At 29.8% G+C, this 17,770-nt stretch overlaps 3 protein-coding genes across 3 annotated transcripts in view; 1 reads left to right on the top strand and 2 right to left on the bottom strand.

Annotated features, from left to right (window-relative positions):
- The window catches only part of LOC101513761 (CLP protease regulatory subunit CLPX3, mitochondrial-like), a 7,756-nt gene extending 4,426 nt beyond the window's left edge, over positions 1–3,330 (top strand). The window contains exons 8-15 of the mRNA XM_004512596.4: positions 518–574; positions 723–793; positions 909–1,008; positions 1,411–1,515; positions 1,711–1,773; positions 1,854–1,976; positions 2,069–2,221; positions 2,951–3,330. Coding sequence (XP_004512653.1) covers positions 518–574; positions 723–793; positions 909–1,008; positions 1,411–1,515; positions 1,711–1,773; positions 1,854–1,976; positions 2,069–2,221; positions 2,951–3,025 — 747 coding nt within the window. The 3' untranslated portion in view covers positions 3,026–3,330. The remainder of the gene's footprint in view (positions 1–517; positions 575–722; positions 794–908; positions 1,009–1,410; positions 1,516–1,710; positions 1,774–1,853; positions 1,977–2,068; positions 2,222–2,950) is intronic.
- Positions 3,331–3,933: 603 nt separating this feature from the next.
- Positions 3,934–6,784, bottom strand: LOC101496059 (uncharacterized). The gene is made up of 2 exons (XM_004512540.4): positions 6,464–6,784; positions 3,934–4,429 (listed from the first exon to the last, which is right to left on the bottom strand). The coding sequence occupies exons 1-2, from the start codon at positions 6,643–6,645 to the stop codon at positions 4,219–4,221; spliced, it is 393 nt and encodes a 130-aa protein (XP_004512597.1). The 5' UTR covers positions 6,646–6,784; the 3' UTR covers positions 3,934–4,218.
- A 3,544-nt stretch (positions 6,785–10,328) lies between these two features.
- LOC101495736 (APO protein 1, chloroplastic) lies at positions 10,329–14,840 on the bottom strand. The gene is made up of 3 exons (XM_004512539.4): positions 14,681–14,840; positions 11,887–12,254; positions 10,329–11,405 (listed from the first exon to the last, which is right to left on the bottom strand). The coding sequence occupies exons 1-3, from the start codon at positions 14,735–14,737 to the stop codon at positions 10,571–10,573; spliced, it is 1,260 nt and encodes a 419-aa protein (XP_004512596.1). The 5' UTR covers positions 14,738–14,840; the 3' UTR covers positions 10,329–10,570.
- Between the last annotated feature and the right edge of the window lie 2,930 nt (positions 14,841–17,770).

Below are 17,770 nucleotides of genomic sequence, written 5' to 3'. Positions count from 1 at the left end.
CTCTCTCTCTCTCTCTCTCTCTCTCTCTCTCTCTCTCTCTCTCTCTCTCTCTCTCTCTTTAATGAATTTTGTTAAGAGAATTTGTTGTTTACTCTTTTCCATTAGCAGCGTCTTATATCGTATTATCATGACATTCCGAAAATTCATCATTTTCATTGCAACTAAAATCCACAATCAATTTGTTCACTTAAGTTCCAATAGAAATTGCATCTTGAGCTTCTATTGCATAATATGAGCAAGGGTGTTTAATCGATGATTTACCGATATCAAACAATATTGATTATTGATGCATTAAATAGTATTTGTATACTTATATTTTTCATAAAAATTATAATTTCTTTCAATCTACATTTCAATAAAAAAATTTATAATATCACACTTTCATGTTTTTGGAATGTTTTCACACTTATACAATTCATGCATTGTATATTCGGAATGTTTTAGAGGAGATAATCACTAAATTGGTAAAAGTCATTCTTACAGAATCCTAAACGCAAAATCATTTCTTATTGTCTAGATAGTAAATGTTCCGGAGAAAGGAGCCAGGAAACATCCGCGAGGTGATAACATCCAGGTTTGTTGTTTTGGAACAAATATCATGTCATCTTACCGTTTCGTTTTAGACATTTATATGATTAGACAATTTTTCTCATCTTTTTTCTTTTTTAATTTATATGATTATACATTTATATTCTTCCATTCATTTTCTATAATACACGCAGATGGACACAAAGAATATTCTTTTTATATGTGGTGGAGCATTTATCGATCTCGAAAAAACCATTTCAGAGAGGTAATGCTTAATGTCTTAATCCTGGAAGAATAGTTGTTCACAGATCACAGATTTTTACGCACATATTGATTTCTTCGGAATATTTGTTAACTAAGATTATCAATCAATAAACCAGACGACAAGATTCTTCTATTGGTTTCGGAGCACCAATTCGTGCCAACATGAGAAGTGGTAGGATAATCGATTCTGCAGTAACATCGTCTTTGCTTGAATCGGTGAGAAATTGTCTCTTATTAGCTGAAATTTTATTCCTTCTTTTTAGTTTTAATCATTATAAGTCAAAATAGATAGATAGAAAAACAGATAAATAGTTTAAATAATTGAAGCTAATAAGTTCTGTACTCAAGCTACGGCGATGCAATGTGCTTTACCAAATCCTCTGACCAGTGTTGTCAAATAGCGACTACAGTGTAGCAGGTTTTGAACAAATTGCCACCAGTAGTGTTACAGAACTGTAGCATAGTGGAATTTGTAAGCACTGCTATTTTTCGCGATCCATGGTTGACAACACTGCCCTCAACACCAGAAAATAACATAGAAGTGGCAAGTGTGATAACGGATTTGTTATACATGAGAACTTTTAAATGAGTTTAAAAAGTTGAATTAATAATTTTCAGGTGGAAAGTTCTGATCTTATTGCATATGGCCTCATACCAGAGTTTATTGGACGATTCCCCATCTTAGTTAGCTTGTCGGCTTTAACCGAAGAGCAACTTATGCAGGTATTCCTTCATTGTTCATATTGACTATGATCTTATCCAGTGTTGTCAAATAGCAGCTATAGTGTAGCAAACTTTGAAAAAATTGCTATTATTCTACAATACATATTTAGTACTAGTGTTATTTCTTATTTTTAGATTTTCGATTTCGAGTGAATATATTGTCATATGACAATGAAACTATTGTTGGGCTTGCAGGTCTTCACCGAACCAAAAAATGCTCTTGGTAAACAGTATAAGAAATTATTTAGCATGAATAATGTAAGCATCTCTTTCTATGTGTGTGTATGTGTGCGCGTGCGTGTTTTCTATGAGTCTGAAACTTTACGCCTACACTTCAGGTAAAACTACACTACACAGAACAAGCTCTGAGACTGGTAGCAAAGAAAGCAATGGCCAAAAACACTGGTGCCAGGGGTTTAAGAGCCTTACTCGAAAACATTTTAACTGATGCCATGTTTGAGGTATTATTGACCGTGCTATCTTTCATTATTGCAAACTGTCGTGAATCTCTGCGGTTTCGTACTAATGAACACAATGCTTATGTATTCACCAGATTCCGGATAATAAGTCGGGAAGTGACCGGGTTGATGCCGTAGTTGTTGATGAAGAATCGGTAGGTTCACTAAATGCTCCTGGATGTGGAGGGAAAATTCTTCGCGGAGACGGTGCTTTGGAGCAGTACCTAGCTAAGACAAAGGATTCAATGGTACATTCTTTCATAAAAATTAGAATGTCATATCAATTTTTTAATGCTATTATTGTGTGAAATTCATGTAAATGGTTTAGGTCTATAGTACAAAACGACGAGAGGTAAACCATCAAATTCAAGCTAATTGGTTGAAATGGAAGAGGGTTTCAGGTGTTTTATTGCATGACTGTTAAGATTAGTGATGTTGAATGAGATGAGAGTGTTGGGTGGAAAAAACAAACGAGAGAATAAAAGAAGCGTATCAGTGATGCGAAAATTGCGTTGGATGTGGAAAGACTAGACGAGCTAGAATTATGAATGACAACATTAGCGAGAGTTTAATCCATATAAAAGATGATTAAAACTCTACTCAAGTGGTTTGAGCATGTGGAGAGGAGACTTGTAGATTTTGTAGTAAGAAGAGTAGTTAAATTGCTAGAGGCAGAGGAAGTCCTAGAAAAGTAGAAAACTAAAAGAGAAACTAGTTATAGCAACTATTAAGAAAGCCTGAGATTAATGAGTTGAATAGAGATATGATCTATTACAAAACATTATGGCGTCGTTTGATCTATGTAGCCGACTCTACTTAATGAGATAAGGCTTGGTTGTTGTTGTGTTACGAAAAATATTGGGCCTATCTTGTTTATTAAGATCAACATGAAATTAGTAATTTTGGGCCATATGATTGTGTAGTATTAATTGGTAGGTTTGATTTTTGACCTTATATTTGGTTAAACGTTTTTGCAGGTGAATGTTGAAGTAGCTCAATCAGAGTTACAAGAGAGGGATTCAGATATTTCATCAAGAGCCATGAGCATGTAACATTATAATATTAATTGTATAATTGTCATTGTTATTTGTAAAAATAACATTAAAAAGAAAAATTGATGTAATTATCCCTTGTATAACAGCATAGCTACTGGTCTAAATTCTCATAGAATAGGAAGGAAATAAGAAAGAAAAAACAAAAAAAGAAAGGTGTAGTGTAGCATTGCTAATTTAGGCAGCACATTATACAGATTTTCATTTGTTCTTAAAGAATCGTTATTGTAGTCATTTTTTTCTTCTCTGAAGTTGATGGTTATTCTCATTTCTCCAACTTAATAATATCAGGATTTGTAAGTTTAGTTAAGCTATATGAATATCATTTTGCTACTTCTACTTACAACAACAAAACAATTAACTTTTTTTCACTATTAGGCGAGTTTGACTATACAGATTGGTCAACGTATAAATTGATATTTATTTAATTATATGAATAAATTGGTCAAATTTATGTCTGTCTTGTAAAAAAAGTGTGCTCCATGGGAAAGACTTGTAACAAAAATTATTGGTCTATCAAATTTAAAATATTAGAGAATGTTTAATTTTCTAGCTTAATATACTTTGAAAAGTCTTGGTTAATAAATTAGATTATATCAAACTAAACATGAATCTAGTCATAATTCATAAGCTAATTGGCAACCTTATTTTCAACCATAACATGGTAAATCATGACACCCTAACTTTGAAGTTAAAATTTGAAAAAAATTCTTATTGAAAGTTGATCATGAAAGAACAGATATATCTTAAGGTAGTTGCAATGATTTAAAAATGTTTAAATAAAAATTTGTTAGAGCATATATCAACTTAAATCAATTAGTATGAGTTAGACAAATGGTGTATTTTTAGTCTTTCACCAAAACTAAAAGCACATCATTTTATATTTGTGTATATTTTTAAGAACTATAAATAATAATAATATTTTAATATATAAACATACTCAAGCCTTTTTTTGGCATTAAATCCTATTGACATAGAGCAACTCCAAATGAATCTACTAGCATGATCTCCACAATCACCATGAACACATTTCCAATCAATGGTATAATCTAATGTAAGTGAAGGCTTTATGTTAATCACTATAGCAACTATATATCCATAGTGTTTGATAATCACTTCATGAAATTCATACAGAGCATAATTAGGCCACAAGAGTTACATATATAATAAGGCTTATTAGCATATTTATAGGCTCATTCTTTTTTCAAACTATAGTGCTTCTTCACAGGTTCAGTTACTTCCCATGTAATGTTCATTCCTTTAGGAAACACAACTAAATCACCACCTCCAATTTCAAAAGATCCTTTTGACCCTTCAACACTAACCTTCACTTTTCCTTCTAGTAGATACATTGTTTCTTCTTCTTTAAAGGACCATGGAATTTTTGTTGGACCACCTTCCCACCTGTTCAATGTTCAGACTCGGGTGTCAAAGATTCGGTAATTGTTTTTTGTATTTAATTTGTATACACTGATAGTGTAAATGTTTTTTACACTACTGTCAGTCAATCTCAGTCATTGAATCATTAAAAATCTTTGACTTTTATGGTAACTACATCAAAAGTCACAACATAAACGGTGTGATATATTGACAATGTAAAACTTTTTACACTCTCAGTCATAGTAATTAAACTCTTGTTTTTAATAGGCAAATGTTAGTAGTAAATTTGTTAGGGAGAGAGAGATTTTGTTAGTAGTAGAGATCGAACTTTGGATCTTCTTCATACTACTTTTTTGGGTGTCTTAACCCTTACCACTCGGCTACTCCTTCAGGGTCAAGATTCAAAGTAACGTAAGATATAATGAATTATGAAAAGATGGCAAAGAATCAAATCACAAAAAATGAAGGAAAAACTAGGAAGGCAATATATAAACTATACAAAAACAAATGATGATATGATATAATTTAAAAAGAGTTTTTGGCCATATATAAACCATAAAGTAGGAAATTAAGGGAGTAACATTACCCCTCACATTTCTAAAATACCACACACAAAAGTAAAATACATAACCGGATGAGATAAGAGTTTAATGGACATGCACTATTGATAAAGACCTAATCCACATCAGCTGTCAGTGTAAACAGTTTTACACTGAAAGCCAACATGGACTTAGTTATTTTATGATGACAGTTACAACTGTGTGGTGAAATATATGGTTCTTATTGTTTGTGTAAAATTGGTAAATACTGACATTGCACATTCCTTTTTTTCATGAGGTAAAAACTGTGTTTTAGTTTGGAAATACACATCTGGACGACAGAAAACTGTGTTTTTACCGGATACATCCAAAGAGCTTTTGGGGTGAGAAAAGTTCCTCCTAAAACTAAACCACATTGATCCTAGGCCCACCCTAAGCAGCAAAAACATGAGGTAAAACATTAGGAGCACTGCTTTCCCTCCGTCCTCGCTACTAAAAAATGTTCCATATTTTCAAAATTGCGCCTCAAACGACAAATATTGTCTAGAAGCACACATACAGACATGTGAAATTTGGTAGTTTTTATCAGATGCATACTTTCAAACTGATGTTGGGAATGAGGAAAGTATCCTCCAAACACTAGCTTTTCAAGGAATCCAACACATTGAGAATCCTTATAGAGGTTTCTTTTTATTCGTAGAAATCGATCACGATATCTCAGGTTTACAACACTTACACACACTGCACACCAACCACTTGCGCTAGACACGAGTGGTATCCTTATAGAGGTTGAACAGAAAACTTACAGTCCATCTAATTTACAAAATTAAACTCCCAAATAACCTAAAATGAAGACTTTAAGAGCAATCAACACAACACAATAGTACCCTTCACAACAAACCCCAGAAAACAAAAAATATGCTATTAGCACCCCCACAACAAATATCAGTGTAAATACAAACATGATCAAGACCCAAAATTTGTAATACAAAAAAGCTTCAAACTTAAAAGAAGAAACATCACTAAAATCAATAAAAAAAACAAACTTGATAACAATTGGAAAGAAAAAAAATGAAGAGCAAGGAAATTACCTCAAATGAAGGGTTTAAGCAAAAAACCAGAAAACAAAAAATATGCTATTAGCACCCTACAACAAAATATGAGTGTAAAACACAAACATGATCAAGACCCAAAATTTGTAACACAAAAAAGCTTCAAACTTTAAAGAAGAAACATCACTAAAATCAATAAAAAACCAAACTTGACAACAATTGGGAAGAAAAAAAATGAAGAGCAAGGAAATTACCTAAAATGAAGGGTTTAAGCAAAAAACCAGAAAACAAAAAACATGCTATTAGCACCCCCACAACAAATATGAGTATAAAACACAAATTATCAAGACCCAAAATTTGTAATGCAAAAAAGCTTCAAACTTTAGAGAAGAAACATCACTAGAATCAATAAAAAAACCAAACTTGATAATAATTGAAAAGAAAAAGTGAAGATCAAAGAAAATTACTTAGGCCAAGTTGAAACTCCAAGTTCATTGAGTTTGGATTGTGATGGATTCTTCTCTATCCTCACTCCAAATGCTTCATAGGTTGCCATAGCTGTTTCCTTTGGCATAAAAGTCAAAAACAAGAGGGAGAGAAGCAGAGGAACAAAAATAATCAGTGACAAACGTAGTACAAAGGGTTTCATTGCTTTACTAAATTATTGTCTGTGTTTTTTCTAAAAAAAATTCTATGTAGTGAACTCCAATTCACTTTATTGACTAAGAAAATAAATAATCATTTTCAGGGAAGAATTTAATCACTTAATTATTTAGGCTGATTTATGTTCTACAAACATTCTAATTTTAAACTTTTTATGTTGGTGATTGGTTTAGGTTGAATTTTTTTCTTCTTAATTAATCATCCGGTTTTTAGAAAAAGAAATATCTGATTATTTAAAATTTGATTTACAGATAATAAAATATAATAATTTATTATTTATTTGAATTACTCACTAAATTATTTAGGTTGATTTATATTCTACGAACATTTTAACTTTTTATTTTAATTTTAAACTTTGTACGTTGGTGATTGGAATTTTGATTATATTTTTTTAATCATAATGAAAAAAAAAAATCAAATAGAAATAAAGTATATTTAGAATATGTTTGTTCATAGGAGAAATAGAAAAGAGAAGAAAGCACGAGAAAGAGTCTGAAAAGAGATTAAAATTTGATGAGATTCAGGTCATTTTTTAATCTCTCCTCAAGTGGAAAGAAAGGGAAGAGAAAATTTTGTTTTTTCTTTTTTAATCTTATTCCATTTATGCCCTTATAGTGGAAGGCTTTTTTCATGTGAATATTCATATATTTGCTGTGCAAAGTGAATGTAACGTCCCTTAATAAAAAAAACACTTATATATATTTATACTATGTTAAGTTTTGTTAAAGCAACTAATAAAAATATATTACTTAAATTAAATTAAATTAAATTAAAAAATAACTTAATTAAATAATATAATTCTTTAATTAAATTATGATAAAAAAATAAAACACAGACAATACATGAATGTTTTTCTAGTTTTAAATTATAAGGATATTTTAGTCTTTTCAAAATAAATTACACTTCTCTCTTCTCAATTTTTATTCAACCAAACGAAAGAAAAGAGATAATTATTTCTCTCTTTTATTTTTCTTCTTTTTCTTTTATACCAAACAACACACTATTTTAGTATTTTAAATTTAAAAATTTGTTTAGATTTTTTATTTTTAAAAACTGTTTTGTAAAACTATTTTTAATATTAAATTTTTTAAAGTTAAAAATGTAAAACAGATAAATAGTATTTTACTTCTCATTTTTTTAGTTTTTTTAACTCTTTAGTCAAAAAACTGTGTTAAAAATTAAAGTTGCCAAACATTATATTTTAAAATTTTATTTTGAAAAAAAAAATTCTAAAATTTATTTATAAAATAATTTTCAAAAACTATTTGATTTACATCCTAAAAACTCTATTTTAGTATTTTAAAATTTAAAAACTAAAAAATTTATTTAGATTACTTGTTTCTAAAGAGTAAAACTGTTTTTAATATTATACTTTTTAAAATTAAAAAAACAAAACAAGTAAATTGTGTTTTACTTTTCATTTTTCAGTTTTTTTAACTCTCTAGTCAAAATCTGTTTTAAAAATTGAGATTGTCAAATAGATTTTTTTTTAATTTTTTTAAAAAAAGAATTTCTAAAATTTATTTATAAAATAGTTTTCAAAAACTAAAAAGTAAAACACAATCAAACAAGCCTTGTTTGATTCATATTCCAAAAACTCTATTTTAGTATTTTAAAATTTAAAAATTTGTTTGGATTACTTGTTTTTAAAAACTGTTTTGTAAAATTATTTTTAATATTATACCTTTTTAAATTAAAAAAGCAAAACAGATAAATTGTGTTTTACTTTACATTTTTCAGTTTTTTAACTCTCTAGTCTAAAACTGTTTTAAAAATTAAAGTTGTCAAACAGATTTTTTTTTTTAATTTTTTTTTTAAAAACAGTTTTCTAAAATTTATTTATAAAATAGTTTTCAAAAATTAAAAAGTAAAGCTAAATAGTCTCTCTTTTTTAATTCTATGACAATCAAATAAAAGAGATTTGTTTGATTGTGTTTTATTTTTTAGTTTTTGAAAATTATTTTATAAATAAATTTTAGAAAATCATTTTCAAAATGAAAATTTAAAAAAAAATATGTTTGATAACTCTAATTTTTAAAATAATTTTTTGACTAGAATGTTAAAAAAACTGAAAACTGAAAAATAAAATACCATTTATTTATTTTGCTTTTTTAATTTTAAAAATATAATATTAAAAATAGTTTTACATAACATTTTTTAAAAACAAGTAATGACAAATAAATTTTAAAATACTAAAATAGAATTTTTAGAAAATGAATCAAACAATATCCTATCTCTTTTTAATTGCTCTCTTCTCTTACTCTCTACCTTATTTCTCTTGGAACAAACAGAGCCTTAGAGATATTGAGTTCTCATAGGTGATTTGGTTACTGAGTTAATTTAGATTTAATTTAAAAAATTAACATAATTTAAGTTAGTGATATTTGTCTATAAGAAAATATAAAAATATTCGGTAATATCAAAAGCAATGTTTCGACCTTTTTTGAATTATTGGACGTGCAATTGATATATTTTACTATATGTACAAAAGCAAACATGATGGTTAATAAAAGAGATTAAAGAAAATGTATAGTTATGTAATTTTTTATTTATAATTATTTAATAAAATGATAAAATCAAACGTTCTTGGTTATTCTCATGGTAAATTTAGTTTACATTGATATTGTATCACCATTTTTCTCTTAATAAGAATATAATTTTAATTTATATCGTTGATGTAAATAATTTTTATGTTATTGATCAATCGCAATATTTAAATTATTAATAATATTTAATTTTTATTATAACTATTATAAAATCGTTTATGTCATTATCATAATTAGTAGATTGTGCAATTTATTTTTATATTTTTGATACATAAAGATTAAAAATTAAAAACATTGTGATAATTTAGTACAAGAAAAGATTCTGATAGTGATATGAGATTGAGTAGATTCTTTTTTGACTAAGAGGGAGTAGATTTTTTAAGATACTTACAGCATGATTGCAATTTAGGAAGATTTTGACAATGATGTTGTCGATGAAGAACAAGTGATTTTCCCATTATTTGACAATGTGGCAAAAGAGAACATCTGTGTCACTGCACCTAAGTTTTATGTTTTATTCAATAGTAAAAAAAGTATATATTATTATAGTATATCATCTTTAGGATGTAAAACATGACTATTCCTAATATTATTCTCATCAAAATACGCTTAACTATTAATTAAATTTTAATAGATTATATGATGTATTAGTACTAATATAATCATATCGACATCTAAATTATAATGTTGTGTTAATGTTGAAAAGAGACCAATTACATCATTTCGATTCACATGTTAAAATATTTAATAGTTTGTCATGAAAAAAAGTTGAATGAATGCGTTGTCAATGTAAAACACTTTTACGAAATATTCATTTTGTTATGTCTTATTATATGCGTCTTTAAAATAGTTTCAGTGTAAAAGGATTTTAAATTCATTTCAAATACTTTGAATGATTGTCAAATGTATCATCCTTTTAGGGACAAAAGGAGCATTCTTTGTTGTGACTGAATTTCTATTAGTAATTATACCATGTCACGTATAAATAAATAAATAAAAGATATTATTCTTTATCAACCAAAAATATAAAATTGTGGTAACAAAATAATTTACAAAAATTAATTCTCTATCTTTAAGAAGAGAAAGTCATGGCGACATTTATGTGACTATAAAAAAGAAAATATTGAGTATACAATTTGATTTTATTGAATACATAACATACAATAAATTAACACATGCATTGATCTTATTACATAATTCTTCTCACTAGTTTAAGACATTATACATTCAAATTCACACACCAAAATTTAGTGATATAACCTACTTGTTCTACTATTGGCTTATATTATATATACATGTTGAATACATCCAAAACTAGCATCCATTCAAGGCAATGAGATACAACCTGCATTTTGTGAGATCACATCAAGCAATCATTCTTGCCTCATCGGTGTCCGGAATTACAACGTCAAGCCTCATCATCGGCTTGTACTCAACTGGAATACGCGCACCGGCTTGCACGCACACTTCGACTACCGCAGGTGCCTTTCCATAGTATCTCTTCAATGCTGCATTAATGGGAGGTCCATTAGTGTCTCTAACATGCCACACAAAATTTGGAGGTAAAACTTCATCTAAAGTAGCATCTTGCCAACCATGCTTTCCATCTCTCCATTGATGTTTAAATGATCCACATAGCTTAGCATTGTGACCCCATGGTCCCACATGAACCTCCGAGCAATAACCACACGCTTTCACCGTGTACTTCTTCATCAACTTCTTGACACCTTTTCTAACAATTTCGTACGCGTCGATTGTTTCTTGAGCAATTTTAGGTACTTCTGACAATGGTGGACGTGGAAATCGCTCACAAGCTCGGTAAGTATCAAAGTCGATGATTGGAGAGGACTCTGCAATGGGCAATGGCTTAGGCTCCTCGAGATGTCCGCCTCTTTCAATTACTTTCTTTCCTACCATTCGTATGGGATTAGTCCTTCGACGTGAAGGATACTCAGGGATATCCACACCAGCTTGAATGCAGAGTTCGACGACAGCTGGAATTCGGTCGTATTCAAACCGTGTATCATGCTTAATGCGCTTACCAAATGGATCAAAGAGATGATAAGACTCAATTGGGACAAGTATATCGTTGACGGAACCTTTCACCCATGCATGAGAACTATGACGCGTTGAACTCGTACGGCCTTCACAATCTAGAATGCAGTGACCTGTCTGAGCCACATGAACTTCGGAGCATTCGCTGCAAGAATTGAATTGACAAGAATTTAATTCCTGCATCAACATTAAAATAAGAAAAAACGGGACATGCACTACCAGTGTAAACTAGTTTTACACTAACTTCCAATGATAATCCAATATTTTACCACATCACCACACTTTTGTAACTGCACTTTAAAATCAGTGGCATGACATGGTAAAATATAGGGCTGCCATTGGATGGCACTCTAAAACTAATTTAATGTATATATATTAAGAGTATAACGGAGATGCACTGGCAATGTAACATTATTTTACATTGTCATCCAATAACAATTCATTGTACTGCCACATAAGCACATTATAAAACTGTTTTCTAAAAATAACTGTAAAAAACTTGGTTCTAATTGGTTGTCAGTGTAAAATTAGTTCTCATATATTAACTCTTAAAATAAAAGAAAACAAATACAAAGAAATTGGAAATTGACAAAAAATGATTAGAAGATAGGCTCAGTATGGTCTACCTACAGCCATATACAGGAATCACATGCAATAGCTGAGAAAGACCTTTGATCAAAAGCTTCCAAGCATCAAATACTTCATAAGCAACCGGAACTAAGTTTTGAACAAGCAATCCACTCTTTGGAGGTTCAAGAGGTTTCTCTATTCCCATGCTAGCAAGTTTTCTCTCAACCTTTGCAGCCTGTTTCATTTCTTTAAAGGGAATAGCGTATGGTTTTTTCTTTTTCTTTGGTAATTTTGGTGGGAAATCTACATTTTGTGTTGACTGTTTCTGTCTCCACACAGTTTCGTCGTGTTTAAGCTTACGATTAGCACAAAGTATAACCCCAGGTAATGTCAATCGACCCTTGTCGAATTGTTGACACTTAAGCTGCAACAAAGACAAAGGTGAGTGTAAGTTCCATCAAGCCTGTCAGGAAAGATAAACTTAAGAACCATATTATATCAGATTTGTCAAATAGCAACTATAGCAGTGCTATAGGCTATAGCGCTATTGCATAGCGGAATTTAAACAAACCACTATTGTTCCAAGATACGAGATTCAGTACAAAGTATTGTCAAATAGTGGTTATGGTAACACTATGCATAGCAGAATTTGAATAAACCACTATTTTCTGCTATTCGCAGAGGATTCTATTTACATGACTTTGGATGATTAAGGCTCTACCAAACTACCTTGGCACTTTCTCTGTTTCATTAGTAAGAGTAAGGCTACAATAAACTATTGAGAAGGGAAAAAACACTTTAAGAAAATAACACTAGAAACAATTTGAGAATTGTTTGGCTAACTTTTGATTCCTTTTTTCCCCCTTTTATCGCGACATGTTGTATTGAACATCTTAATCTCTATACCAGGTATCAAAAACAAACATTTATGTTAACATAACTTGTAAAGATGATTCATCTTCTATTAAGAGAGTTATCCATACATTTTTCTTAGTTTCTTTCTATTCTGATTTTGGTACCTACCATACATCTACATGGCAATACATAAATCAATCAGCCATTGGAGAAAATCAGTCACTAGAATCACTATATCAAAAAAGAATCATATTTAAACAAAGGTTCATTACATCTTAAGAATGGAACTAATTACAACTTCAATTATTATGATGGAAGGACCAATAATACATGTCCAGTTAGAGTCAGACACAAGAGATATCAACTTATTATTCCACATATGATATTAAACATTGCATTGAGATGAATAGTTATGGAACATAGATAAAAAGGAGTAGTACGACTCAAGTGGCATCAGAGTCGGTGTTAGCATATCAAGTAGTGTTGACAATTGCGGAACGTGGAAAGTGGAAAGAGGAAGTTTGTTCAAATTCTGCTACACTACAGTACAATAGCGCTGCTATAACAGCTATTTGGAAACACTTTGTACTAAATAGCGTATTGTTGAACAGCAATAACAATTGGTTCAAATTCTGCTACGCTATAGCTGCTATTTGACAACAATAATATCAAGATGGATGTTTCTGGATGCAAGAGAATTTGACGAAACAGAACAAACATCATTCAGTAACTGAAAAAATTTCCGAGGCATCATAATAAATAGGAATTACAAACAAGAGTTGTGCAGAAAAACCATTGCAGTGAAGATAATGCATTAGAGTAATTGAGTAACATCTCAAAGTCAATTTCACCACATATAACAATGAAATCAAAAATGTACTTCTGAGATTACACTACCCTAAAAGAAATTAAAATTGAGCTCCTCTCTCAGAATCAGTTACACACATCAGGAAAGTATCAACCATTTTAGATAAACATCTCAAAAAGCATTTAATATACATCTTAAAAAAACTTGCAATAATTTTAAGTCTTTTAAACAATAATTTCTGAGTTGGTTCTGTATCTCAATTTTTTCACAAGCTGTCTCATTTAACTTCTCCATCAACAAATGAAAGCTTATAAAATGTTAACTTTATGTTAATTGAGAAACTCTTATTACTGAGAAACTAATTCAAATTGAATCTAACTACTCAATGTTGAAATCATTGGTTGGCCAATATAAACAAATTTTAACTTATAGTTTAACTTTCATTTCCACTAATGATTGCTTCCCCAGGCTTATACTACCAAATACCACATTTGTTTCTATATATAAGTCTCATTTGGAAGAAAAAAATTGTCCCTAAATATAAGTCTCATTTTAAATTACTAGATACATTCCTTTATACATTTTATTTCTAAACATACCGAATGTCTTCACAGATCAAAAGTCAGAGTTGAACACATCTATATACAAAAGGGTATTTTAGTAACATCCACACCCACAAAACACACATGAAAAGTGTATTTGGATTGACTTATTTGAGCGTCTCTATTGACATACACATTTGTAAAACTGTTTGAAAGACAAAAACAAATTATGACATGTCTATAAGCTCTTTCTCTTTTCAGCTTATTTCCATTAGCTGTTTGGAAGATAGAAACAACTTGCAAGTTGTAACATGTCTATAAGCTATTTTCAAGTTATTTCTATAAACTTACGAGGATAGCTTACGAAATCAATTTATAATTTACATAAACAGAATTTCACTTTATTTTATCTTTAGTTATAAAAATAAATAATTTACGCTATTAACTCTCAATTAAGTTGTTCATCCAAACACGACCTAAATACACTACCTATTTTTTTTAAGATAAATAAAAATTACAAAATCAGCTTATAACAAGGAACAAAGGTAATATCAATATAGGAAATGCAATGATTAATGAAGCTATCTAACTAAAACACAAAACATTAAAATAGAAAAATGGGAAAAATGAAAATAATAGAAAAACCTTAAAAGTGGGAGAATATGAGTTAGAAGCTGATAAGTGGAACCCCATAAACTCCATATTGTAATAAAAAGCTGCAAGTAAACAACTTTAAATGAAAGAAAATAAGTAGAATCACTATGAGGATTGGAGCTTACAGAATCGCTTATAATAGAACTGAGCTTATTCATTTTGAGTTTTGTCTTTAGTGAATGATGGGCCAAATTGGATTGGGCTTAGGTTTACAATCCCATCATCTCTTTGTTTTTTTGATAAAATTTTCTTCATTATACCCCCTACGCTACATTTTACACAAATACCTATTTTACCCTTTTTAAAAATTTAAAAACAAAAATTTGTCCTATCCCATCATCTTGAATTTCCAAAAACTCAACATTAATGTTTTTTGAAATTCACATGTGTTTGAAATAGTTTAAAAGAGTTATTATTTGAGTTACTGGATTTTCACTATATATATTGTATATATTGGTGAAGATTAATTTACTATGAGAGTAACCCTTTAGTAAGTCATTTTAGATATTATCTGATTGTATAATTAATAATTCTTACTGAGTAGATTAAATATGAAAATTTTCATAAAATTTTAAAAATAGTATACTTAATCGAATAAGTAAAATTCAATGTGTAATATAGTTTTAAACATAAGTAGATCTTCTTCTTCTTCTTACAAATCAAATCGTTGGAGTACCAAAGATATACCATCATTACTAAATCTTAGTTTATATTTGAATTTGAACTTCAATTTAGTAAAATAAATAAATTAAATTTTACTTACTTGATTTATTTATGCAATTTTTTCATATGATCTTTAAGTCTAATGAATTATGTAATATTATTATATTTTGAATTCAATTAATTGTTCTTTGTATGTGTATTTCATTTTTTGAAAATAATATTGGATTTTAATTTGAAACTTGTTGATTTATCTGCAAGATTTAAGCTACAATGGTGTTTTTGTCTAAGGTTCAAAACTAAAAATTAAGCTTTTGGGTTTTCATAATTTTTTTAAAAAGTTTTTGTTTTTGCAGGTTATCTATATTTGTTATTATTTTTATTAAATTTAAACTTCATTTTGAACAAAATTCTTAATTCCACATTTTGTAGATTTTGGGGTGTCTTAGTTATTATTTGATTCTATAAATATTAAAGAAAGATTTTTGGTTTTGATCATATTGTTAGGATTATCGAGGCCTAATAGATCTTTAATGTTTCTCAAAATTTCTTTTTAATTGCAGGAACTGAAAAACCAGTGCAATTCAAGAAAATGAAGTGTCTCTCAATTTTACTATTGCTTGGTATTTTTCTTCTATCTAAATATCTAATTGTTTCGTCTTAATATCTAAATGAAATTTGTTTTATTGTCTGATTATAATATACTCAACAAGTAACTTCTTTAGGATAAAAAGTGCAATTACTATTGGTAGATGATGAGATTGTTGAATTGCACAAAAGAGTATCTAATAATTGATGAGATACAAAGAAGAATATGATATTCCGAATATTACAAAACATGGTAAGAATCCCAAGTTCATTGGATACCGAGACATTAATAAGTGTGAAATGAAGTGATATTGGTTTTTATGACTACCACTTCCACCACCCACACTACCCACTAAACTTGGAATTCCTACATCTTTGTTGAAAAAAACCAGAGATAATTAGCGATAATTATTTCAATAATGCGGAATAAATTTTTCCTCACCTGTGCAGATAAATGGCCAAACAAAAAATACAATTCTAACAGAACAAAAATAATTGGCAGAAAATTAAATATGAGACAAACACAATTTTTAACGTGGAAAACTTCCCTCAAATTGAGAGAATAAAAACCACGGGACCTAATCTAGTAAAAACTTCCACTATAATAATTAATTGGTACACCAGAGTCTTCCTAATAACAATAGGGAACATCAATCAACAATAACAACCTTATAACAACCTTCCACTAAGCGGGTATATCAAAGTAACTCTAAGAGAAGATAAAAATACTCAAACTATATATTAAAGTAATAAACTCAATGGTAGGAATAACATACTAAATTTGTAGATCAAACGGAGAGCAAGTTTGCTATACACCTGTTACCACCACCAGAACCAAACCCTTATTTTTCTTCTCTGACAACTGTTCTCTTTTCTTCATCACCTCTAAAATAGGGATTTCAAATCCCATTTATTTCTTTCCCATTTACTTCTTCTTCTTTTTCAATACTAATACTAATACTAATAAAACTTATGGGTTCCACTTGGGGAGTGAGCCCACCCAAAAAATCTCCCCCTCACGACTCAAGTAGGAAGGTACTGCTCAACCATGTCAGCTTTCTTTCTACAGCATATCATCTTCGACAAAGGCAAGGTCTTCGTCATCATATCTGAACCATTCTCATCAGTATGAATCTACTCAATTAAAAGTGACTTCGTTTCCAGTGCATCTCGTATCCAATGATACCGCACTTCAATATACTTCGACTTTGCATGAAAAGTCGAATTCTTGTTGAGATGGATCACACTCTGATTGTCACAGAATAACACAAACTTGTCTTGCTTGAGGCCTAACTCATGTAGGAATTTCTTCATCCACAAGAGTTCTTTGGAAGCTTCAGTTGCTGCAATGTACTCGACTTCAATAGTGGATAAAGCAACACACTTTTGTAGTCTTGATTGCCAAGACACAACTCCCCCTGCAAAAGTCATCATATAACTAGAAGTAGATTTTCTAGAATCAAGATCACCTGTCATATCTGCATTTGTGTAGCCATCCAACACAGGTTCACCACCTCCATAGCATAAACACACTTTGGAAGTGCCTCTGAGGTATCTGAGAATCCACTTCACTGCTTGTCAATGATCTTTACCAGGATTAGAGACAAGCCGACTAACAACTCCAACTGCATGAGCAATATATGGCCTTGTGCATACCATAACATACATCAAACTACCAACTGCGGATGCATAAGGAACATTTTTCATCTCTTATCTGTCTTTCTCACTTGTAGGACATTTATCAGAATTCAATTTAAAATGAGTAGCAAGTGGAGTACTAAGAAGTTTGCAATTTCTCATGTTAAACCTCTCTAACACCTTCTCAATATAATT

The sequence above is a fragment of the Cicer arietinum genome, chromosome 8 (genome assembly GCF_000331145.2).
Source record: "Cicer arietinum cultivar CDC Frontier isolate Library 1 chromosome 8, Cicar.CDCFrontier_v2.0, whole genome shotgun sequence".
NCBI classification, from domain to species: Eukaryota; Viridiplantae; Streptophyta; class Magnoliopsida; order Fabales; family Fabaceae; genus Cicer; species Cicer arietinum.
The sequence above is the reverse complement of the archived record's forward strand: the minus strand, read 5'-3'. Positions and strand labels throughout refer to the sequence as shown.